Source organism: Myotis yumanensis, unplaced genomic scaffold (assembly GCF_028538775.1).
Source record: "Myotis yumanensis isolate MYYU_CA2020_CCGP unplaced genomic scaffold, mMyoYum1.0.hap1 SCAF_3, whole genome shotgun sequence".
Taxonomy (NCBI): Eukaryota; Metazoa; Chordata; class Mammalia; order Chiroptera; family Vespertilionidae; genus Myotis; species Myotis yumanensis.
In genome coordinates this window covers 30,973,289-30,998,292 of record NW_027223754.1, presented here as the reverse complement: position 1 = coordinate 30,998,292, position 25,004 = coordinate 30,973,289, and the positions used below count along the sequence as shown (strand labels likewise).

The 25,004-nt window shown below is 43.0% G+C and overlaps 1 protein-coding gene across 5 annotated transcripts in view; it reads left to right on the top strand.

Moving 5' to 3' along the window:
- Positions 1 to 8,049: 8,049 nt before the first annotated feature.
- NAXD (NAD(P)HX dehydratase) overlaps positions 8,050 to 25,004 on the top strand; it is a 36,375-nt gene continuing 19,420 nt past the window's right edge. For 2 of the 5 annotated variants that reach the window (XM_070408595.1, XM_070408592.1), the window contains exons 1-5: positions 8,065 to 8,258; positions 13,647 to 13,797; positions 17,339 to 17,384; positions 18,017 to 18,105; positions 21,810 to 21,918. In XM_070408595.1, coding sequence (XP_070264696.1) covers positions 8,159 to 8,258; positions 13,647 to 13,797; positions 17,339 to 17,384; positions 18,017 to 18,105; positions 21,810 to 21,918 — 495 coding nt within the window. In that variant the 5' untranslated portion in view covers positions 8,065 to 8,158. Of the gene's footprint in view, positions 8,259 to 13,646; positions 13,798 to 17,338; positions 17,385 to 18,016; positions 18,106 to 21,809; positions 21,919 to 25,004 lie in introns of all 5 variants that reach the window. The other 3 variants (XM_070408596.1, XM_070408593.1, XM_070408597.1) reach the window with 3 other exon arrangements.

The window sequence follows — 25,004 nt, the reverse complement described above, 5'->3', positions numbered from 1 at the left end:
TAATATTTTGCATTTGTTTAGATTCCTGATATTCTAGAGCACTACTGTCTAGTACAGTAGACACTAGCCACATGTGCCTATTTAAATTTAAGTTAAATAAAATTTAAAATGGAGCCCCTCAGTGGCACTAGCCACATTTCATGTGCTCAATAGACACATGTGACTAGGGGCCGCCATATTACACAGCACAGAGAACTTTCCCATCATCACAGACACTTCTAGTAGAATGCACTGTTGAAGTTTCAGTTTCCATAGATAATACACAGTTGAAGGGCATCAGAATATGCCATCCCAAAAGTGTCATTTAGCATAAAGATTATTTTGTGCTGTCGGCAATTAAGGAACAGCAGACACAGAAATAGCTCTCTGCCCTTCCCCTGTCTAAAAGCAGGAAATAAGTTTCCCCTTCTGCAGGTGTCCCCTCTCATACCAGGAAGGGAAGGACAGTCCTTATCACTGGAGATGGAGATGGTGCCAAGACACATCTGCACAAATGAAACCTTACTGAATAACCCTTCGCTTCCAATAGTTTCCCCATATATTTATCTTCCCACCATGTACCACCGCTAGAATCCAAAACCTCACTGCCTTTGTCTTCTCACATCCCCACAACTGACTGCCTTTTGTTGAAATTGTATATGAGGCCCCAACACCCAACTGGACTGTTTCTTTGGGTTTTCATTTATTTTCTATGAAGGCCTCCATTTATGGGGAAAAAAATAAAATATTAACAATATGATTGTATACCTTTTCTCCTGTTAATCCGTCTTTTGTCAGTCTCATTTACAGACCCCTACCCGAAGAGGGCAGAGGAAAGATTTTTTCTCTCTTATACAATTCCCCAAGAATAACTGAGAAATAGGGACTAATCTAGCCAAGAGGTTGAACTGAGGTTGATGGAGCCTGTGTGTTGTAGGTAAAGGAGGATATTTCATGGAATGAAGTCACCAAGGCTTCTAATCAGGTGACTTCACATGGCCATCTTTCTAGGGGAGCATTCTCTAATTTTATTTTGGAGAAAACTTTTCATTTAAAAAAATGTATGAGAGGTATTTGTCTTTTTTTTTGTTTGTTTGTTTGTTTGTTTGTTTTGTTTTGTTTTATTTTTTTTTTATTTTTCCCTTAAAGTATTACAAAGGGTATTACATAAGTGTCCTTTTTTCCCCCCCGCCCTTGACAAACCCCTACCCTCCCTTACCCCCCAGTGTCTTATGTCCATTAGTTATGCTTATATGCATGCATACAAGTCCTTCGGTTGATCTCTTACTCCCCTCCCTCCTGCCCCCCAACTCTCTCTGGCCTTCCCACTGCAGTTTGACAATCAGTTTGAGGCAGCTCTGCCTCTGTATCTATTATTGTTCAAAAGTTTGTAATGGTCTTTATTATCCATGAATGAGTGAGATCATGTGGTATTTTTCCTTCATTGACTGGCTTGTTTCACTTAGCATAATGCTCTCCAGTTCCATCCATGATGTTGCAAATGGTAGGAGTTCCTTCTTTTTAACAGCAGCATAGTATTCCATCGTGTAGATGTACCACAGTTTTCTAATCCATTCATCTACTGATGGGCACTTAGGCTGTTTCCAGATCTTAGCTATGGTGAATTGTGCTGCTATGAACATCTGGGTGCATATATCCTTTCTGATTGGTGTTTCTGGTTTCTTGGGATATATTCCTAGAAGTGGGATCACAGGATCAAATGGGAGTTCCATTTCCAATTTTTTGAGGAACCTCCATACTGCCTTCCATAGTGGCTGCACCAGTCTGCATTCCCACCAGCAGTGCACAAGTGTTCCTTTTTCTCCACATCCTCTCCAGCACTTGTCGTTTGTTGATTTGTTGATGATGGCCATTCTGACAGGTGTGAGATGGTACCTCATTGTTGTTTTGATTTGCATCTCTCGGATGATTAGTGACTTTGAGCATGTTTTCATATGTCTCTTGGCTTTCTGAATGTCCTCTTTTGAAAGGTGTCTATTTAGATCCTTTGCCCATTTTTTGATTGGATTGTTTATCTTCTTTTTGTTAAGTTGTATGAGTTCCCTATAAATTTTGGAGATTAAGCCCTTATCAGATATGACGTTGGCAAATATGTTTTCCCACGAGGTGGGTTTTCTTGTTGTTTTGTTGATGGTTTCTTTTGCTGTGCAGAAGCTTTTTATTTTGATGTAGTCCCATTTGTTCATTTTCTCTTTAGTTTCAACTGCCCTAGGAGCTGTATCAGTGAAGAAATTGTTTTGGCATATGTCTGAGATTTTGTTGCCTTTGTATTCTTCTAGAATTTTTATGGTTTCCTGTCGTACATTTAAGTCCTTTATCCATTTTGAGTTTATTCTTGTGTATGGTGTAAGTTGGTGGTCTAGTTTCATTTTCTTGCATATGTCTGTCCAATTTTCCCAACACCATTTATTGAAGAGACTATCTTGGCTCCATTGTATGTTCATGCCTCCTTTGTCAAAAATTAATTGAGCATATTGGTTCGGGCTAATTTCTGGACTCTCTATTCTATTCCACTGATCTATATGTCTGTTCTTGTGCCAGTACCAGGCAGTTTTGAGAACAGTGGCTTTGTAATACAGCTTGATATCTGGCATTGAGATCCCACCTACTTTGTTCTTTCTCAGGATCGTTGCAGCTATTCGGGGTCTTTTTTTATTCCAGATGAATTTTTGGAGAGTTCGTTCTAGATCTTTGAAGAAGGCCATTGGTATTTTAATGGGAAGTGCGTTGAATGTATAGATTGCTTTGGGTAGTATGGACATTTTAATGATGTTGATTCTACCAATCCAAGAACATGGTATGTTCTTCCATCTGTTTATGTCTTCCTCTATCTCTTTTTTCAACGTCCTGTAGTTTTCTGAGTAGAGGTCTTTAACCTCTTTAGTTAAGTTTATTCCTAGGTATCTTAATTTTTTTGGTGCGATGGTAAATGGGATTGTTTTTCTGATCTCCCTTTCTGAAAGTTCACTATTGGTGTATAGAAATGCCTCAGATTTCTTGGGGTTAATTTTGTATCCTGCTACATTGCCAAATTCATGTATTAAGTCTAGTAGCTTTTTGATGGAGTCTCTAGGGTTTTGTATGTATAATATCATGTCATCTGCAAATAAGGACAGTTTTACTTCCTCTTTTCCAATTTGGATGCCTTTTATTTCTTCTTCTTGCCTAATTGCAATGGCTAATACTTCCAGTACTATGTTGAACAGGAGTGGTGAGAGTGGGCATCCCTGTCTTGTTCCTGTTCTTAGGGGAAATGGTGTTAGTTTTTGTCCATTGAGTATGATGTTGGCTGTGGGCCTGTCATATATGGCTTTTATTATGTTGAGGTATGATCCTTCTATTCCCACCTTTCTGAGAGTTTTTATCAAAAATAGGTGTTGGATTTTGTCGAATGCTTTTTCTGCATCAATTGATATGACCATGTGGTTTTTTTCTTTCAATTTGTTTATGTGATGTATCACATTTATTGATTTACGGATGTTGTACCATCCTTGCATCTCTGGGATAAATCCTACTTGGTCATGGTGTATGATCCTTCTGATGTACTGCTGGATCCGATTTGCTAAGATTTTGTTGAGGATTTTGGCATCTATGTTCATGAGGGATATTGGCCTGTAATTCTCTTTCATTGTGATGTCTTTACCTGGTTTTGGTATTAGGGTGATGCTGGCTTCATAGAATGAGCTTGGAAGTGTTCCTTCCTCTTGAATTTTTTGTAGTAGTCTGAGGAGGGTAGGTTTTAGTTCTTCCTTGAATGTTTGGTAGAACTCCCCTGTGAAGCCGTCTGGCCCTGGGCTTTTGTTTGCTGGAAGCTTTCTGATGACTGCTTCAATTTCTTCCATAGTTATTGGCCTATTGAGGTTTTTAGATTCTTCCTGATTGAGTTTTGGAATGTTGTATTTTTCTAGGAATTTGTCCATTTCCTCCAGGTTGTCTAGTTTGTTGGAGTAGAGTTGCCCGTAGTATTGTTTAACAATCATTTGTATTTCTGTGGGGTCTGTTGTTATTTCGCCTCTATCATTTCTGATTTGGTTTATTTGGGACCTCTCTCTTTGCTTCTTGGTGAGCCTGGCTAGGGGTTTGTCAATCTTGTTTATCCTTTCAAAGAACCAGCTCTTGGTTTCATTGATTTTCTGTATTGTTTTTTTGGTCTCTATTTCATTTATTTCTGCTCTAATCTTTATTATCTCCTTCCTTCTGCTCACTCTGGGGTTTTCTTGTTGCTCTCTTTCTAATTCTTTTAGTTGTAGAGTTAGATGATTGACTACCATTTTGAGAGGTATTTGTCTTAATATTATTTGAAGCCTACATAAATCCTAGATTTTTGACTACCCCTAAACACATTATTGTCCCTCTGAGAGGACATTAAAATATGAGTCACAAACTAAATAAAAGATAAAATATAAGCAAATGTACTCACTAGATCAAAACCACATTTCTGGAGCTGACAGAAACAGGAAAGTTTATCTAATTCAAATATCTCATTTTTTGGTGATGAAAAGTCTACAACTAAAACTGTTTAGGTGCCTTTTCCAAATTCTCTAAGCTATTGCTGGGGAATTGAAATTCAACCTAGTGTTTATTCCTTCATGTTAAGATTATATAAGAGGTGTGTTTTTATTGAAAATGTGGGCCCTCTGAAGTCTTCGAGATTAGCGCCAACAAGAAGAGCCTATTGCTTCATTTATTGGTGGTTAGCATATGATATAGAAGTACATGTGAACACACATGTAATCATGCACACACACATATACACAGAGTTAGATGTTTTACTTTGTCTCAGCCTAACTTTCTAAATAAGGATCAAAAGGTGAATTCCATGATATTAGATTCAGTTCTGTGTGGCTTCTTTTTGACAACTGCTGGGAGGAAGGACGGAGAACTATGCTGCTGAGTTTTATAAGCAGGGGAAAGTGAATATGAACACTCAACACAGCACCATCTGCAAATGTGACAAATATGAGAAGTGCTTTAATCATTAGAGCTCTTGATAAAGATTTCGTTCCCTGGCCCATCAAACTAACAAATGAAAAGGGGTTGTGGTGAAATCACAGGGTGAAGTTTAACATCCATCAGTGGCCTTTCCTGGAGCCACCACTGCACCCCTGCTGCTGAGGCTGCAACAGCTGATCAAAAAGGCAAGTGTGCTACTCACAGCCAGCAGATCAATAACAGCATCAGCATTTTAATTGATTGTTTTATGTGTGTTTTTAAGAAAGATGCTGAATCACAGCAATCACTTCAAGAATAAATGCATTTTATGCATAATAGGTACCTTACTGCTGCTACGTTTCAAATAAGCTCCCAGAGAAACTACATCTACCTGAGCCTAGAACTGGTTTTTCCTGAAGGCTGAAAATAAAATTTGCTTATCCTGGAAATAAATTTTATGTTCCCTCTGGCTGTTTCCTTGAATCATATTCCTCTTCCATGCAAAGCTAAAAATAATAGGTGATATGTTACAAGGAACAGTTCTCAAAATGAAGAACCCAGTTACCAATGGGTACAATAAGCAGCTGCTCCCACTGAGGTAATTAAATGAGTAGGAATGCAGATTAGTTGTCAGTGTTATGTTTCTTCTAGTCCCTTCAAGCTTAATTGAAAAATTATAGCTTATTCCAGCTTTAACTATTTTTCAGATTTTTGTGGGTAAATACTATCAAACATTTTTATAGGTCTTCTGTAATATTATCCAGCATGCTATTTCACCTTCCTGACAGTAAAAGATCTGGGTTCCAATAGATTTTTCTTGGATCTATTTCTTAGCCTAGTTTGATGAGGACAGCAGCTTGTAGGCCAACAGCACCAGGGAGGACAGTGTGGAAAGGTGGTGAAGGTCATGTTGACATAAGAAACCTCCAAATCTGTAGACAGTTTTATTAATTTATTTGAGCCAAACTCACAATTGCCAGGAAGGAAAATCTCAATGGGTTGAGAAAATGCTTTGGTGAATGGCAGCTTTGTAGCTTATTTTAAACCTTACAATCAAAGCAGGAGACAGAAAGGGAGGGGGTTATAGGGAGATGAGAGAAAGCAAAGTAGAGAAATCTGAGATTGAATAAAGAGTAAAATGGAGAGAGACATACTTCTTTTACATTGGTGGGCATAGGATAGTTAACAATGAACATTTACGGCACATAGAGATGGCATGTGGGCAACAAGATAATAATGAGGGGTTCTGTGGTCTAGTGCTCTGGTGAGAGATTGTGCCCTGAGAGGTCTGGGGAAAAGGGGATCATTCTGACATTCCAAAGGTATGTTATCTTAGATGCAAAAAGGCATAGACAGGCTCAGCTTCCTTCATCAAGGAAGATACCAGCCTAGGACATGACTACCTGTCATGACTTGCTTTTAGTTAGGAAGTTTTAATTTTACACATCCTATGTGGCTACTATAGGTCTCTAAGTATGTAAGGCCCACCATACAGGCCTCCCCGAGCTTGTTAGGTTTAGTATGTGGCCCCTTTATTGTCCACATTCACCTCTCAACCTGGCCAGAGGGATGGGTCAATGTGTCTTATTTCAGAGGTGATGTAAAAGAAATGAAATGAGTGCATACACTTTGAACTGGAAACCTTTTCCTTCATCATTTTGGTGTTGGAAGACAAATCATACTAATACCGTGAAGCAGGTCAGTGTCCAATGAGCTGCACATATCTTCTGTTACATCTTTTCACCACAATGCCACCAGGTGGGTAGTGCCAACTCTCATGCTTCACAATTTCATAGCTGAGTAAGAAAGATCCAGAGTTTAATTGATTTGTACAATTTTTCTTAATTTATACATATCTCCCCTCTTCCCCCAAATCTGAGGGGAGGGGCACACCAGAAGAAAATCATGTTCAGCATTCTGTAGAAAGGTAGACTCACAGTATCACAAGGATCAGAGGTGGCTCTAAAGCCGGGGGGCCCCAGATGACCCGTTAAAATGTAAATATTTCAGGGGGTGGGTAGGGGTTGGGAGGATGGTGGTTAAAGGGGGAAAGGGGAAATACTGTAATACTATCAATAAAAAGTATATTAAAAAAGAAATGTAAATATTTCAACGTTTCATTTAAAATATTAAAAAGGGTAATGTAATATATAATATATTAAGATAAATGCATACAAAAAATTAAAATGAATTCATACTAGCAATAAATAACCTAGTGGGTAATAAATAAATAATTCTGAATAAATAAAAATTCATGAATTTGTACTGAATAAAATAAAAATTCAGGAGTTCATACTGGTAATAAACAATCTGGTGGATACCACCTTACCAAGTGATTATTGAAGTTCAAGTTATTGCCGCCAAAAAAATGGGGCAAACTGACATTGCTTATATAGAACATCCCAAGTAATTTCAAAAATAACTGCTAGAACTAATCAATGAATTTAGCAAGGTCAAAGGATATAAACTAATATCTTCAAAATATCTGCTAGAACTAATAAAGGAATTTAGCAAGGTCAGTATATAAAAATCAATTGCGTTTCCATGTATGAGCAATCAACAACTAAAAATTTAAAAATAACATAATAGTGTCAAAAGTATGATTTGGGTGTATTGATAGAAAAGTTCTAAATCAAGATTGTGCTGGTGATTACATGATTATGCACATTTGCTAAAACTCATAGACTGGTACGCCTAAAATTTGTGAATTTTATCGTTATGCAAATTACACCTCAAGAAAGAGAGAGTGAACACCTACAATGTGTCATGTTCAGGATGCTGAGCATACAACAGAGAAAAAGATAACGCTTTTCCATTGGAGCTAACTTTCTACACACCTGTAAGTATGTAGCTGAAGTGGTCAAATGGGCAGCTTTCTGCCTCAATTACTTTCTATAACGCCCCTTGCCCAAAAAAGAAACGATAAAAACAACTCAAGCCCTAAACCATTAAGACGCGTCTCGACACCGCAATCTACGCTCCAGCAAAACTGCAGTGGACCCAGCGGGAGGGAGGGGAAGCCGTATCCCCGGCAACAGCGAGCTGGAACCGACTTTCGGCGGCGGCGCAGTTGCCGCCCGGATCCCGGAAGTTCTCCCGGCGACTTTGGTTCCGGCGGCGGCGCGGGGCGGGCGGAAGCCCGGAAGTTCGCCCATGGCTGTGGGTCCCGGCTGGCTTGCAGCCCAGGCCTGCCGGCGAGGTAAGATCGATACGGTCCTTCGTAGGCATGGCCTCGCCGGCGGGGGTCGGGGCTGCGGTCGCCGGCGCAGCCGTTGTCACGCTGCTCTCGGCCGCGCTCGCGTTCTACGGGCCGCCGCTGGACGCAGGTACCCGGCCGCGGGCCGCTCGTCCGGACGGGGGGCGCCGGTGGGGCCGGGGCCGCCGGAGCAGGGTGGTGCGCGCGGCCCGTGCGCGGCGCGGGCGTGGAGGGGCGGGGGCCGGGCCGCGCGGGTCCGAGCTTTCAGGCCGGACGTGGCGAGAGTAACTGTTACGGAGTTTGGCCCTTTGTTAGGCATGGCGGGTCCGAGTGCCCTGAGAACTAGGGGTTCCTCAGCTAACGCGCCTCAGCCCTGCCAGCAGCAGAGGGGCTTCAGGGACCAACTTATGGAGACTTTTTATTGGTAGCTGTTTGTCTCAAATTCACACACTGATTAGTTAGTAGGATTTCCTTTGAGTTTGAGGTTTCATTATTAGACTGACTTGCTGAACTTTACTAAAAACAGGTGGTGTTGCGCCCTGACTTTTATCCTCACTTTATTTTTTTTTAATATATTTTATTGATTTTTTACAGAGAGGAAGGGAGAGGGCGAGAGAGTTAGAAACATCGACCACCTGCCTCCTGCACACCCCCTACTGGGGATGTGCCCGCAACCAAAGTACATGCCCTTGACTGGAATTGAACCCGGGACCCTTCAGTCCCCAAGCCGAGGCTCTATCCACTGAGCCAAGCCGGTCGGGCTTATCCTCGCTTTAAGGCCCATCTCCGTTGACTTGAGCACGGCTGTCGTGCACTCCGAGTTAGTTATGGTCCATGTTAGTTTAAAGCGTGCTTCGCACAGAGAAACATCGGTCTGACAGAAAGCTGAGTGCAAAGTTGTGTTTGTTAGGAATTCCTTATTCACTTTTGAGTGGACCTGAGTTACCTTACTGTGTAAATAAAATAAGGTGGTTTATTTTCTTCCCTGTCCTACCGCCTGTGTTTGAAGACTGTCTGTAGCACATAGTGTCTCCTTCTACCTCTCCAGGTGCAATTCTAGAAAACAGCCCAGGCTTAAGAAATCTACGTGATTCCCCAGACTTCCTCAGCCACACTTCTCCAAAGCAGATAAAAACCAGGCCGGTTTTACCTGTTCTCCCAGACTCAGAATTGTTATGCAAACTAAGTTACATAATAGGATAAATTTTAAGTCGCCTCTTGTCCAGGCCTTTGTGTCCTTCAAGACTTTGACGTTTATATTTAAACTAGAGGCCCGGTGCACGGATTCGTGCACCAGGTGGGTCCCTTGGCCTGTCCTGTGGGGATCTGTCCTGCAGGAATGGGCCGAAACTGGCTCTCTGACATCCTCCGAGGGGTCCCGGATTGCGAGAGAGCTGTTCTCGGGTGATGCACCCCAGAATCGGGCTCCCTCCTCTCTGATTCCGGGTGCATCACCTGAGAACTGTGGTGGCAACTCCTGCTTTGAGCATATGCCCCCTGGTGGTCAGTGCGTGTCATAGCTACCGCTCAGATGGTCGCTTAGGCTTTTATATATATATATAGACTAAAGGCCCGGTGCACAAAAATTTGTGCACTGGGGGGGAGGGGAGGAGTCCCCAGCCTGGCCTGTGCCCTCTCACAGTCTGGGACCCCTCGGGAGATAACGACCTGCTGGTTTAGGCCTGCTCCCGGGTGGCAGAGGGCAGGCCCAATCCCTAAGTGCAGCCCCTGGTCAGGCTCAGAGCAGGGCCGATTGGGGAGTTGGGGCGCCGCCCCGTCATGCACAGAGCAGGGCGGATCGGGAGGTTGCAATGCCACCCTCAGTCACGCTCAGGGTAGACTGATTGGGGGGTTGGGGCACCGCCCCCTGTCACACTCAAGGCAGGGTCGATGGGGAGGTTGCGGTGCCACCCCCATCACGCACAGAGCAGGGCCGATCAGGGGTTTGGGGCGCTGCCCCCGTCACTCACAGAGCAGGGCCGATCAGGGGGTTGGGGCGCTGCCCTCTGTCACTCACAGAGCAGGGCCGATCAGGGGGTTGGGGCGCTGCTCCCTGTCACAGAGCAGGGCTGATCAGGGGGTTGGGGCGCTGCCCCCTGTCACTAACAGAGCAGGGTCCATCAGGGGGGTTGGGGCACTGCCCCCTGTCACTCACAGAGCAGGGCCCATCAGGGGGTTGAGGAGCTCCCCCCGTCACTCACAGAGTAGGGCTGATAGGGGAGTTGGGGCACCGCCCCCTATCACACACAGAGCAGGGCGGATCAGGGGGTTGGGGCGCTGCACCCTGTCACACTCAGGGCAGGGCCAATGGGGAGGTTATGGCTCTACCCTGTCACACACAGAGCAAGGCCCGTGGAGGGGGGTTGGGGCGCCACCCTCTATCACCCACAGAGCAGGGCCGATCAGGGGGTTGGGGCACCGCCACTGTCACACTCAGGGCAGGGCCGATGGAGAGGTTATGGTTCTACCCTGTCACACACAGAGTCGCAGGGCAATCGGGGGATTGGGGAGCTTCCCCCTATCAGGCACAGAGCAGGGCTGATCAGGGGGTTTGGGCGCTGCCCCCTGTCACGCTGATCCCGGTGCCAGGAGGCATATTACCCTTTTACTATATAGGATAGAGGCCTGGTGCACGGGTGGGAGCCAGCTGGTTTGCCCTGAAGGGTGTCCTGGATCAGGGTGGGGGTCCCCACTGGGGTACTGGCCAGGCTGGCTGAGGGGCTGAGGGCTGTTTTCCCGCTGGCAGTTGACTAAAAGCTTCCAACCGCTCCTTTTTTTTGTTTGTTTGTTTGTTTTTTTATTCTGGGCCAGCTTTAGCTCTGAGGCCTCGCTGCTGAAAACATGGATACAATGTTGTGGTCCGGGGCTGACTGACAGCTGGTTTTGTTTAGCTTCTTATTTGCAACATAGTAATAGTTGCTTAGAGTTGCAGTTGAGAGTCCGGCAAGTGAGGCGGGGAACGTTGGAGTCTGCAGTTCCTGGAGGAAGCAAGCCTCCCTGTTCGCTTCAGTGCATGGCTGCTGGCCGCCATCTTGGCTGACAGTTAATTTGCATAAGGATACGCTGATTAGCCAATGGGAAGGGTAGCGGTCGTACGCCAATTACCATGTTTCTCTTTTATTAGTGTAGATATTTCTGTGGATAATTCCTAATTTTGGAATGTCAGTAAGCCAGCTGAAACAGATTCACTATGAAGTTTAGGGGAAATTTAACTGGCCTTTTCTTTGCCCCTTCCGCTAACAGGAGCTTATCTCAGGTGAGTGGGACAGAACACTGGCAAACAGTGTGGATTTTACTTTACATTCATACAGTTTCAGTTAAAAATTGAAAATACTACACTTCTCAACAGTGATTTTTTTCCTCCTCTCCCAAATGGTTTCAGAAGGCATTTGAGGAGGAATTGACTCGACTTTTGGTTGGTGGGGTGAATATTTGGTTAAAGAAAAATTATTTCTTTTGCCTTAAAATGGCAACATTTTGGTAAAATGGTGTCTTCTGCCCTAGCTTATCCATTACTAACAGAGGCATCTTCACAGGTCTGTCTCTCTGGGCCTCAGTTTCCTCATTTGTAAAAGAAGGATAAACTTACTGCTAATGAGGAGAGGGAATCAAGATGCCTTTAATTCCTCAAGCATTTATTGAATTTCTTATTCAGTGCCAGACTCTGTTTGAGGCAATTGAGGGTTGGGGTCCAACATGGAAACATGTAGACCCTCCCTTTAAGCCACAGGAGGGAGGGATGCTGTACCACAGTCTGTGCAGGCAGAAGGTGCTGGGGTGGTCTTAGGGATATTTTGTGGGAGTTAAGTGTTTAGTATAAAGTGATGGTCTCTAATAAACCCAAAACATAGGGAACCCAGAACAACCCTTGAGTGACTGGTAAGTTTAGATTCTATCTATAACATTTCTAGCCTTTTTTTTCTTTTTTAAGCAGTTGTGTTTATTGTTCTGGGGAATTTGAGGGAGTGGCATTCTCTAGTGTTCGTGTATTAACCAGTCATATTTATTATTAAGCTACATATGTTCAAGTTTGAAACATGCATGGCAAACATTTTCCTAACTGCATAAACTGCTCATCCGCAGTCAGAGATGCCGTCATTAAATCTGATTAGAACAGCTCTGGATTCTTTCATGCAGCTCGTCAGGGAGCACCAGGAAAGAGCATTTCACAGTAACTGTGCATGGCAAAGGCTGCAGGCTGGGAATTCCGAGTGTGGATGGGTGTTCAGAAAGCTGGAAATTTTGGTGGTGGGGGTGGAGTGAGAGTGGGCTTCCTTAGCTCAGTGTCTCTGCCAACAGGCTCTGAGTCAGGATGGGAAGCAGTACTACGGACACCTCATTGGATCAGAATGTGGCACATGAGGAAAGACATTGGAAGCAGAGGATCAGCCAGTTGTACTGATCCTTGCCTGAGCCTAGTTTACAGTGATTCTGTTTTGAGTTTTAATCCTGTGTTGGTTTAAAGGTGTTTGGGTTGAAAGTAATTAATGTTCTCTTTGCATCTTGGGTTCTGAACATCTGATATATCAGCTAAAGAGGCATTTACGTCTCATTAAAGAAAGTTACTTGAATAATTTTGTTGAATAAAAACTAAAACTCTGAGAGTGTTATTAACCCCTGGAGTGCTGGATTGCGCTCCTCCTGCAGTGTCCAGTTCTAAGTCTACTTTTATTAGTGATGATGATATTGCTAAATATGTCAATGTAGTAAAGGTTTCCTTAAGTTTTTGAATATGTAACTTCATTTACTTGGGGTTCATAATTTTTTTCCCTAAACTGCTGTAAAATCAGCAAAAATGCCTTGGCAATTTTAGCATAGTTCCTAGGATATTGGTTGGCACTCAGAGGGTTAAAGGTAAAGCTGTTTGACCACGCGGAGCTAAGCCTGCTTCTGATCTTGAACTTGTGATCTGTGTCTAGTTTTTCTCAGCTGCTGAAATAATTGGAAGGATAAAAATATTGAGTGCCTTGTTTTCAAGAAAGGCCAATTAAAATTAGCTATTTAGAAGCAATTCAAATTGCCTATGAACCCAGTGTAAGATTTGTTCTATATTTAGAATACCATTTCTAGGTTATTTAATTAGTATCTAATTCAGTGTTGGAAAGATGACTGGGAAACTAAATAGGGAAATAATATGAGTCTATCAGTGGAAGGTAACAAATGGGAGATTGCTTTTCCAGTTTGAGAGAAGAGATGTAATAAACTTAAGCTATGGTTGAAATGAAATATGTGTAGTTTACTAATTAATGTATTTTTCAAAAACTTTGAGATTAAGTAGACTTCCAAAATGTCTGATACATTTAAAAAATAAACTTGACATATACAACATGTGTTAGTGTTGTAATTTCTGAACATCATTTGCTTATGGAAATAAAATAATGGAACCAGTGGGTAAAAATCTGTTGAATCGACTTGGGGAAGTATTTTGGTTAATGGACTATTTTGTTTAACTCTCTGTTCTTTATATATACCAGTAGATATTTACCATTCTAAGGAATTTTATTTTCCTGTTTTTCAGTTTTAAAAAGAGCATTCTCGCTGCATAAAGCACATTCAATAAAGGATATGGAAAATACTTTTCAATTGGTGAAAAATATTATACCTCCTCTAACTACCAAGAAGCACAAAGGGCAAGATGGAAGAATAGGCATAGTTGGAGGCTCTCAAGAGTAAGTGACTTGGGAAATGTTAGTATTTAAACAGTTAATCTTTTTATCTGTCTGTCTACCTGCCTATCAGCCATCCAGTCAACTGCCCATTTGTCTAGTTGAACCCTCAGTAATTATTTCCAAATGTAGTCTGATATTATGACATTTGGTATTTTTCAGTGATGAACTTTAAGGTTGAATAGGAGAAAACTCTAAGGGGCCCTGATTGAGCTGTTCATTGGTGTGTGTTAGTGTAAAGATTTTTTGCCTGTGGTTGGGAGATGGGACTATTTTTTCTTATCTTATACTTTTCTCTATTGATCAGACTTATACCATAAGCATGTATTACTTTTGTAATGAGGATAAAAACACTCAGCATCTGCTTGGTTTACTTTGTTAATTTAAAAATATTCCTGGAAGTCATTTATTAAATTGGACAGATCCTAGCTTTTTTTAAGGCCTGTTCGCCTAGTTTTATATATTCTGCTGCTATGTTGTTTGACACGTAAAGATTTATAATTTGTCCGTGCTCACAAATGATACCTACTGCCTTTGACTTAAATTCGACCTTGGTTAGTATTTCTGTTTCTGCTTACATTCTGTGTGCTCTTTACCTAGCCCTGTATTTTTAATGGTTTAGATAGTTGGCTATACTTATTTTAAATAATATATAACTAGATTTTGTTTTCTTACCCGATATGACTGACTGACAGTGACTACTCTTTTGTTTTTTAATCCTCACCTGAGGAAATTTTTCCATTGATTTTTATTTGTTTGTTTGTTTGTTTTTTGTTTATTGGTTTCAGAGAGGAAGGTAGAGGGAAAAGAAGTCTGCTTAATCTTCTGCACACCCCCTGTTGGGGATTGAGCCTGCAACTTGGGCATGTGCCCTTGACTGGAATTGAACCTGGGACCTTTCAGCCCTCAAGCCTACACTCTGTCCACAGAGCCAAACCAGCTAGGGCTCCATTGATTTTTAAAGATAGTGGAATGGAGTGGGGGAGACAGAGAAAAACATTGATGTGAGAGAGACACATTGATTGGTTGCCTCCTGCACACGCCACAGCCCGGGTGGGGATTGAGCCTGCAACCCATGTACGTGCCCTTGACCGGTGCCCTAGTCTGGAACCAGTCTGAGGACTGGCTCTCTATCCATTGAACCAAACCGGCTAGGACTAGACTGATTCTTTATGAGTGGGTAAGTGAATATATGGTATTCATTGTATAGATGGGCCATAATTTATTTAACCAAGTCCCTGTTGATAGGCAGTTGGTTAACTCTATCCTTTTTTTCAATTAATCTGTCCGTAGACATCCCTTTACATATCTCCTTGTATGCCCATCTGGTTATAATCAAGGGAACAATTCCTAGAAGAATTTTTACTGGAGCAGAGTACATAGACATTTTAATATTGATAAATATTGAAAATTGTTCTCCCAAAATTGCACTAGTGAGTGCTGCCATCAACAAGCACCTGTTCTCCCTAGCCAGTTTGGCTCAGTGGGATAGACATTGGCCTGCAGACTGAAGGGTCCCGGGTTCGATTCTGGTCAAGGGCACATGCCCAGGTTGCATGCTTGATTCCCAGTAGGATTCTCTCTAATCATTGATGCTTCTATCTATCTATCTCTCTCTCCCTCTCTCTCTCTCCCTCTCCCTCTTCCTCTCTGAAATCAATAAAAATATATTTAAAAAAACAAGCACCTGTTCCTCTCACTCCCTATGGGTATTGGCAGCCTTTGCTCTCAAGTAGGAAAGCTATATTTTGTTGGTTCAGTGTATTTTTTTTGGTATTGAGGCTTGCATTCGTGTTTTGTTGTGAACGAGTGTGAGCGAGTGTGTGTGTATGTGGCATGCCCTGTCCTTTGGTGTTTCTGGCACATTGGCCCTGCTTTGCAGGAGAGTGCCATGGGTATAGAGTGCACCCTGCATTTCCCGTGTTTTTTTCCTGGGATAGCAAAACTTTTCACTGCTTGGAATTGGCATAAAAGTTACAGTCACCATCTGATGCTAAGTTCAAGGGTTTTTCTTTCTGTGCTTGAAGTGACCTTAAAAGTGGAGTTACAAGCATTCCAAAGCAGTAAGGATGGAAGCCAGAGGGAGGTGTGAGAGTCTCTTCTTGTTTGGCCTGGGTGCCCCGTGTGGCCCTCCATCAAGATGGCCATTGGCTGTGCTTACTGTTGATCTCGAAGACTGGTCCTGCTCCCTGGCTACTGTCCAGTGTGGAGTGCTCTGGCCTGTGATCACCTCAGGCACACTCTCTCCTGGCAGATGCCTTCAGTAAACACTCACTGTCTTAAGTCTTCAGTTTTGGGGTGCTGGAAGCTAATTCCAGCATGTCATAAATACAAAAAGTTTCATCAAAAGGTTGATGGAACTTGGGAATTCAGCAGGACTGAATACATATTACCTGCTGTTGGACTATCTAAGGGCATTTCCCCACACCTAAAGATTTGCATATATTATTACCTGCTACCAGACAGCTGAGGGCATTTTAATTTACATGTTATTGCCTCCTGCTGGCCAAACACCTGAACAGCCAGTAGGCAGTTCCCCCAAACTGACAATGCCTACTGTATACCAAACTAACCTTTGATATGTATATCTACTTTGCTATAGGGCAGGATGTGGGAATAAAAAGAGCCCTGGGTCCGGAGATAGGGAGAACTTGGTTACTGAAGCTAGATCTCCTCTGGCTCCCCCGTGGATTACAAATTTATATTATATTTCTAGTCTCTTTATTAATTTACACGCAGCGCCTTCTCCAGATTCCTGAACCTTTCTAGATGCTGGGAAAGACCCCCAGCATTTTTGGGGGTGTTTTTTTCCCCCTAATGTAATATTCCTACCCATCTTCCTTGCTAACAAAGCTCGTTTTGTTCAGATGCTGTTACAATTTCTTTTACTTGCAGCTCTGCATTTCTGATAAATCAAGTACTTTTTATATCTGTGTTTATATTAATCTAGAAAGAAGTGTCGTCATTATAATATTAAGTCATCTTAGCCAGTGTACATCTAATGTATTCTTTAATAGATTTTAAAATTTTCCCCACAGTTATTATTTGTTTATATAAAGTTAATTCCTAGATGCTTTATGGTTTTTGCTGATATTGTAGATGCTATCATATTTTCTAATCTATTATTCCTAGTATAGAAAAATGCTATCTTTATCCTTTTTTTGGTTGATAGAAATCTGACAACCTTGCTGAACTATTTTATATTAGGAGATTTATTCTTTAACAACTTTATTGAGTTCTAGTTGATATACAATTGCGTAAGTTTGACATACATATAAACCCCTAAAACCATCAGTTTGCACATAGCAATTACAGGGAGACCGTAGTCATAGGAAGCCGGAATTTGCCCCTCCTGACATAGTATAAAGGTCTCAGATGAAAGACTGACTTCTCTGGTTCTGATCCATGTTTATTGAACATTTACTGAGCACCTGCTAGGGGTTCGGCCCTGTGCTAGGTGCTTGACTGCTGTTTGGTTTTTGTTGATAAACCTGGTGTGCTTGCCTCATTCTCAAGTTTTAGACTGTAATTATCTTCTTTTTAGGTACACCGGAGCCCCTTACTTTGCAGCAATCTCAGCTCTCAAAGTGGTATGTTTACTTATATCTTCTTTATTAGGAAGAGTTGGATTATTTAAATATGATTAAAGCGATGTTTTCCAATAAAAATCTACATAACATCTCCAGGTAATTATGGGTAAGAGAAACATCTTTAAATGTACTCTGACCTCTTGTGCAGTGATAAAATAACTTCAAACTCATTTTTTAAACATAAAGTTTTATTAGAATTGTACTTCACCAAAATAATCTTGAGATCCCTTTCAGTCCTAGCATAAGACATCTTTGGACTTTGGCAGTTGCTCATGCCTTTTGATCAAGTCCTAACCACCCACCCAGTCAGCACAGTTACTGTGAATTGTGCTCAGCTCCATGACTGCATTGCTTCCCGTGAGCCTCAAGCTCAGTGAGGCAGCTTGAGCTGGTCTGGGTTGACCTGTCTCTTAGGCAGTAGTAAAAGTCTGCCTTCATTTCCGGCCTTTTCTTAGGTTATACCTTCTCAGCCTCCTCCCTGTAGTTAACTGCTACAGTTGGTATGTTATTGTTTACGGATAGTGCCATGTAATTTTCGATGATGAAAACGTTGAATGGCTGTTGTAGAAACCACTTTGGGTATCTTTTGAGTGATTCCCACATTAAGTTAGCCTCTTGTGCTCATTTCTCAGGGTGCAGATTTATCCCACGTGTTCTGTACCCGGGAGGCTGCACCTGTGATCAAGTCGTACAGCCCGGAGCTGATTGTTCACCCGGTTCTGTGAGTGGGGCTGCACGTGGGGGCTTTATTTGCAACAACTCTACTTGGTCATTTGGTGTCTTTACAGACTCCAAGAGTTTCAGTTAAATAGCTTCCATACTGAGAGTTGGTAGGTAGACTGTTTCAGAAGAAAGGAGGAAACTATAATGAGTCCGTTGTCTATGGTCAGAAGAAGACAGTCATGTGGGACAACATGGGATAAGGTCTGAAGGGTGATGTGCTCAGAGCTGGCCCCTGTGTCCTGTCAGAAATGAGAGCCTGTGGGCCTGCTTGTGGACAGTGCACGTATGGCAGGAATGAGGGGCCTATCAGGCAGTAACAAAACTGTTCATCAGTCAGCAGATCTTTCGCGCAGGCCCTGTCCTGGGTTCTACAGGGACAGCATTGCACCGAGCAGACAAAAACACCTGCTCCCATGCCCTAGAACTTCCTTCAATGATGAACATGTTCTCCCTTGGTGCTGTCCAGCACTGTGGCTGCTGACCACATGGCTACTGAGCACTTAAAATGTGGCCAGTAGGACTTAGGCACTGAGTTTTTACTTTAATTTTAATTAAATTTAAAAGCCATGTGTGGTTAGTATCTACTGTATTGGACACATAGCTCTGGAGATGGACAAACAAGATAAGAGTGTGTCAGAGGGTGATAAGCACCATGGGGAGATGGGAGCAGGGAAGGGGACACAGTGTGACTGTGCGTGTGGCGCATGTGCTATGTGTGCAGTTTTTAATAGGGTGGTCATGGGTACAGCAAGGGGCAGTCAAGTAAAGGCTTGAAGATGGTGAGGGGCCAAAACCGGTTTGGCTCGGTGGATAGAGCGTCGGCCTGCGGACTGAAGGGTCCCAGGTTCGATTCCGGTCAAGGGCATGTACCTGGGTTGCGGGCACATCCCCAGTGGGAGATGTGCAGGAGGCAGCTGATCGATGTCTCTCCCATCGATGTTTCTAACTCTCTATCTCTCTCCCTTCCTCTCTGTAAAAAATCAATAAAATATATTTAAAAAAAAAAAAAAAAAAAAAAAAGATGGTGAGGGAGCAAGTTCTACAGACATGGGGAGTAGGGGGAGGCCCTTACATACACAGGAAGAGCTGCTGCAAGAGCTCAAGCTGCAGCTGTGTTGGGGAGTGCTCGGGTACTTGGTGACCAGAGGTTCAGAGCCAAGCTTAGCAGGTTATGGGGGTCATTGTAAGGTTTTTGGCTTTTGTATAAATGAGAAGGAGGCTGCTGGAGCATTTGAGCAGGGGAGGGACAGGACGGTTTACGTTTTAAAAGGCTTATCTGGCTGCTGTATTGAGTATAAGCTTTTGGAGCCCAGGGTGGAAGCAAGAGTCCCACTAGGAAGCTCTTGTGCGGATCCTGGTGATGGGTACATGATGAGGTAGAAACTGGACAATGGGTCAGGTCCTGGGTACATTTGAAAAGTACAGCACCAGGATCTGCTGAGGGATGGGACGTGGGGTACAAGGAAAAGAAGACAGTCATGAATGCCACCCAGGGTTTGGGCTGAGCGAGTTCTCATTTAATGTGGTTGGGAAACTGGGGGAGCAGGTTTGGGCGGGGTTGATGGTCAGGAGTTGGGGGTTTCGGACATGTTTTTAGTTGCCTGTTAGATAGCCAAACAGGTGTGGCTGGTAAGCATGGGATAGGAGTGGGGCAGTGAGGGAAGGTATACATCTGGGAGTTGTTAATGTGTGGAAGGTGTTTAAAGCCCAGAGACAAAAATGAGCCACACAAGAGTGCATGTAGGCAGGGAGGACCCGTTTGGGAACACCTGTTTGGGAGCAGATCTGTGGGGAGCTGCAAGAGGCCAGGAAGGGGTGTCCTCAAGTTGAGTGAAGAACTGTTTGCAAACTATTCTAGAAGGGCCTTCTAGTCACTGATAAAAACTAAGAATGGGTGGTTGGATCTCACAGTATAGGGGTCATTGGTGACTTTGACAAGGGCAGCTTATGAGGAGCAAAGCCTTATACAGTGGGTTCTAAGAGTCTAAGAAACGAGATGATGAACAGGAAGATGTGAAAAAAACCAACAAAATTCTGTGCAGCTGTCAGGTCTTGTTCTAAAGGAGGGCCCTTTTAATGTTGTAAAGGAATCAGTCACACGACCCTTTTAGATGACTTTCCCAGTGCCTGATGTAGGGGAGAGTCTCTAAGTGTAAAGTCTACACTGTTACCTGTACTCCTGTGTGATGGAAATAGACTGGCCAAGATAATTTTGAAATTAGCCATAATGTCTTATTCTGATGTGTTTAAATTTTTATTTCATGAGCCTTTATTTTTAAAACAAGGAGAAAAAAGGTGTTATGTTTATAGCTATATACCCTGTACTATTGACTCTGTTTCTTATGGGAAGAAAGTTCTGTTTTGGCTCAGCTTTGATGAGACCCACATCCTCTGCTTACCTTTGCAGATTTTATAAAACCATATGGACCACTTGAATAAATTGCTAAGGACCCTCCCAGGGCCTTGCAAGGGGCCCAGCAAATGAGAGGTTCTGATGCTTGAGTTTCATTACAGTGAAATGCCTCTACTTCTCTCATGTCACTCACTTACTGATACTGTGTTCAGCCAGACCTGGTCTTTGCCATTTCCCATAAGTGAGCACTTTCTCACCTTATTTCCTGCTAATGCCACTCCCTCCTTTACCTTGTCTGCTTATTCCCAGAGGGTATGGCTTCCTCTTCAAGCCTTTCAGGTGGAGGTGGCTTTTCCTTTGACCCCTCATGTACCACTAGGACTAGAGGTGGGATGTGCTTCATCCTTGTTCCTCATTGCTCCTCCCAGACAATTGCCCTGCTCTCATTCCTGAAACCTTCAGCTCCTTTGAACTCACACCGTCAGACTCTGGTACCCACTACTCATGGCAGCTATATCAAATCCCTGGATCATTCCTTGAATATTTAATGTCTGGCCCAGTGTCTCTCTCTCTCCACTATTGCTCTTATAAATTAGCTATTTTTAATGTGTGTAACTGCTTTATTGTGCCATAGCATACTATAAAATTCACTCATTTTAGTTGTATAATGATCTTTGATGTATTTACCGAAGTGTTGCTGTCACCACAATCTAATTTTAGAACACTTCCATCACTCCAACAAGAAAACCTCTGCCCATTACCACCCCTAGCTTGAGGTAACTTTATCTTTCTGTCCCTAGAGATTTGCCTTTTCTGAACATTTCATATGAATGGAATCATGGAATATGTGGTCTTTTGTGTCAGCCTTTTTTCACTTAGCATGTTTTTGAGTTTCATTGTAGCCTATATCCATACTCCATTCCTTTTTTTGTTTGTTTTTTAAATAAATTTATATCTCCTATACCCATTGCACCCATCCTCACCCTCCACTTTCCCCTCTTCTGGTAACCACAAATCTGTTCTCTGTATTTATGAGCTTGTTTTTTTAAATTTTAAATCTTACATGTAAATATAAGACATTTGTCTTTCTCTGTCTGTCTTATTCACTTATTTTCCCTGGAAGGCATTTAAATATTGAAAGCTAGACATCTATGTTGGGGTGTTAAAAGATGAACCAGTTTCTATGGAGACAACTAGGAGATTTGCTGGCTAAGTGCAGGGTGGGGTCCTAGAACAGGAAAAGGACATTGGGGTGGGGACTGGGAAAATCTGGAAAAATCTGTAGTTTCATACTAAACAAATAGATGAAATCTTAAGTAAACCGTTCTGCACTTCTTTTCCTTATTTAGTGACAGTCCCGATGCCGTTCATGAAGTGGAAAAGTGGTTGCCCCGACTGCATGCCCTGGTTGTAGGACCTGGCTTAGGCAGAGAAGATGCTCTTCTCGAAAACGTCAAGGTAAGTATAGAATTACGAAACAAACTTCCTCTGATAGAGTGGATGCTTAGAGCCCAGGAAGTCAGGACAGAAACGTTTTTCTTCAATTTCTGTTGTTTAGTGGTCTGTGTGCCTTGTCATAGATTAAGAAGGAAAAAATTTGGTTTGAAAGATAGAGGAGGAACTAGGCATAAAGATGGTAATGAACTTAAAAATAAAAACCAGACTGAAGGAAACCTTTTTATTCTTGGGGCACTGGCTTTTTCATACTGCAGCAGGTGGAAATCACTGCGGAATCGTTCAGATGTTTTGCTTCATGGGTGTTTATGTGGTTTACACTTGAGGTGTTGGGAAATCCCAGCATCCAGACTGAGCCGTGTTAGCAGTGGGCAGGGTTTGGGGTAAGGCTCGGGTTCATCTTCCAGCATGATTCCTGTCCGGCTGGGGACCCTGGCAGCTTGATCAGTCAGCCTCCTAGGCCTTGTGCTTTCCCTCTCAAGGGGTGATGTGCCCCAGGAGTTACTGAGAGCCACATTTTATGAAGTGCTTCAGGCGCTTGGTATTGCAGAGTGGGCACAAGACCCTAGTTACACACACATACATATGTGTTCATTTACTTTTTCATTTATGCTGTTCTTTTCTTATTTTTTAAATTAAATCTTTATTGTTCAGATTATTACATTTGTTCCTTTTTTTTCCCCCCCATAACTCCCCTCCTCCCAGTTCCCACCCCACCCTCCACCCTCACTCCCCACCCTCTGTCCTCATCCATAGGTGCACGATTTTTGTCCAGTCTCTTCCCGCATCTCCCACACCCCTTGCCCCCCCAAGAATAGTCAGTCCATGTCCTTTCTATGTCCCTGATTCTATTATAATCACCAGTTCATTCTGTTCATCAGATTATGTATTCACTTGATTCTTAGATTCACTTGTTGATAGATGCGTATTTGTTGTTCATAATTTGTTATCTTTACCTTTTTCTTCTTCTTCCTCTTCTTAAAGGATACCTTTCAGCATCTCATATAATACTGTTTTGGTGGTGATGAACTCCTTTAGCTTTTCCTTATCTGTGAAGCTCTTTATCTGACCTTCACTTCTGAATGATAGCTTTGCTGGATAAAGTACTCTTGGTTGTAGGTTCTTCCTATTCATCACTTTGAATATTTCTTGCCACTCCCTTCTGGCTTGCAAAGTTTCTGTTGAGAAATCAGCTGACAGTCGTATGGGTATTCCCTTGTAGGTAACTGAGTTTCTTTCTCTTGCTGCTTTTAAGATTCTCTCTTTGTCTTTTGCTCTTGGCATTTTAATTATGATGTGTCTTGGTGTGGTCCTCTTTGGATTCCTTTTGTTTGGGGTTCTCTGTGCTTCCTGGACCTGTAAGTCTATTTCTTTCACCAGGTAGGGGAAGTTTTCTGTCATTATTTCTTCAAATAGGTTTTCAATATCTTGCTCTCTCCCATCTTCTGGCACCCCTATAATTCGGATTTTGGTACGCTTGAAGCTGTCCCAGAGGCTCCTTACACTATCTTTGTATTTTTGGATTCTTTTTTCATTTTGCTTTTCCAGTTGGGTGTTTTTTGCTTCTTTGCATTTCAGATCTTTGACTTGATTCTTGCGCTCCTCTGGTCTGCTTTTGGGAGTCTGTATAATATTCTTTATTTCAGTCAGTGTATGCTTAATTTCTAGTTGGTTCTTTATCACAACATCGAGGGTCTCATTAGATTTCTTGAGGATCTCACTATATTTATCGGCGGTCTCACCAGTCTTTTCGAGGACCTTACTAAGTTTATCGGCGGCTTCTAGACAGTTCTTGAGAGACCTTAAAAGTGTGGTTCTGAACTCTATATCCTCCATTTCTGTCATTTGTGTCCTGTTTCTTTGTCTCCGCATTTTTTATGCTTTCTTGGTGCACCCCCTTGTGGTCTTTGTGCGCAGTCTTGTTGTAGTTAAGCCTTGGTTGTTGTAAGTAACACTGGGGGGGATTTGACCTCCAGGCCAACTGGCTGTGAGAATCAGCTGTGTCTGCAGTGGGAGAACTTCTGTCCTCTAATCTAGCCTTTGCCTAAGGCTATCCCGCAAATGCCTCTGTGCAAGGCTTGGGCAGGGCAGGTCCCAGGGGATCAACAGGGCGGGCGGAGTGAGCAGTTATGGCTGCCCTCAGTCCCATCCCCAGAGGCTCTGCCTCTCAGAGTCCCAGCAACCGCTGCAAACCTCGGAGAGAAAGCTGCCCTCGAGTTTCGACCGATGCCAGACAGTCCCGCTTCTCCCGTTTGAGTCTGGGTTCCCAGAGACTTGCCTGGAACTGGAGCTCAGAGCCTGAGACTCCCTCCGGATTGAAACAGACAACCGCGCCCTCAGCCACCAGCCCACTCCGCACGCACCTCCGCACCTTTGTATTTTCCGCACTGCGCCTCCTCTGAGTCTCGGTATGCTTTTCTCTTTCCTTCTAGTTGTAGAATTTCCCCTCAGCCAGCCTTCCTGTGGTTCTGGGTGATGTCCGTTCCGTCTTTTAGTTGTATTTTTGAAGTGGTTGTGCGAGGCAGCAATCTCCGGTGTTTACCTATGCCGCCATCTTGGTTTCTTATACTGTTCTTTATTACAGAAAATTTTACTTTGTGTCTGCCTTACTCTAAAGAGATAAAAAAATTTTATCCTAAAAAAGTTAAAATAGCTCTAACCGGTTTGGCTCAGTGAATAGAGCATCAGCCTGCAGACTAAACAGTCCCAGGTTCGATTCCAGTCAAGGGCATGTACCTTGGTTGCAGGCACATCCCCAGTAAGGGGGTGTGCAGGAGGCAGCTGATCGATGTTTCTCTCTCATTGATGTTTCTAACTCTCGATCCCTCTCCCTTCTCTGTAAAAAATCAATAAAATATATATTAAAAATAAGTTAAAATATATACCAGCCAGAACCGGGGAATGGTTAACGAGCATGCCAGTCCCACGTTCTGTGTGTTCTCGCTGCTCGGCAGCCTTTGACACTTCCAGGGCTTTGCTTTCAGGTGGACACATGTTGGGGACCGCCCAGCACCAGCCCCAGAGAAGGCTGTGCAGTGCACCCTATGTGAGGTGGTGCTGTAGCCTCAGGAGGTCGGGAGTGAGCTCCA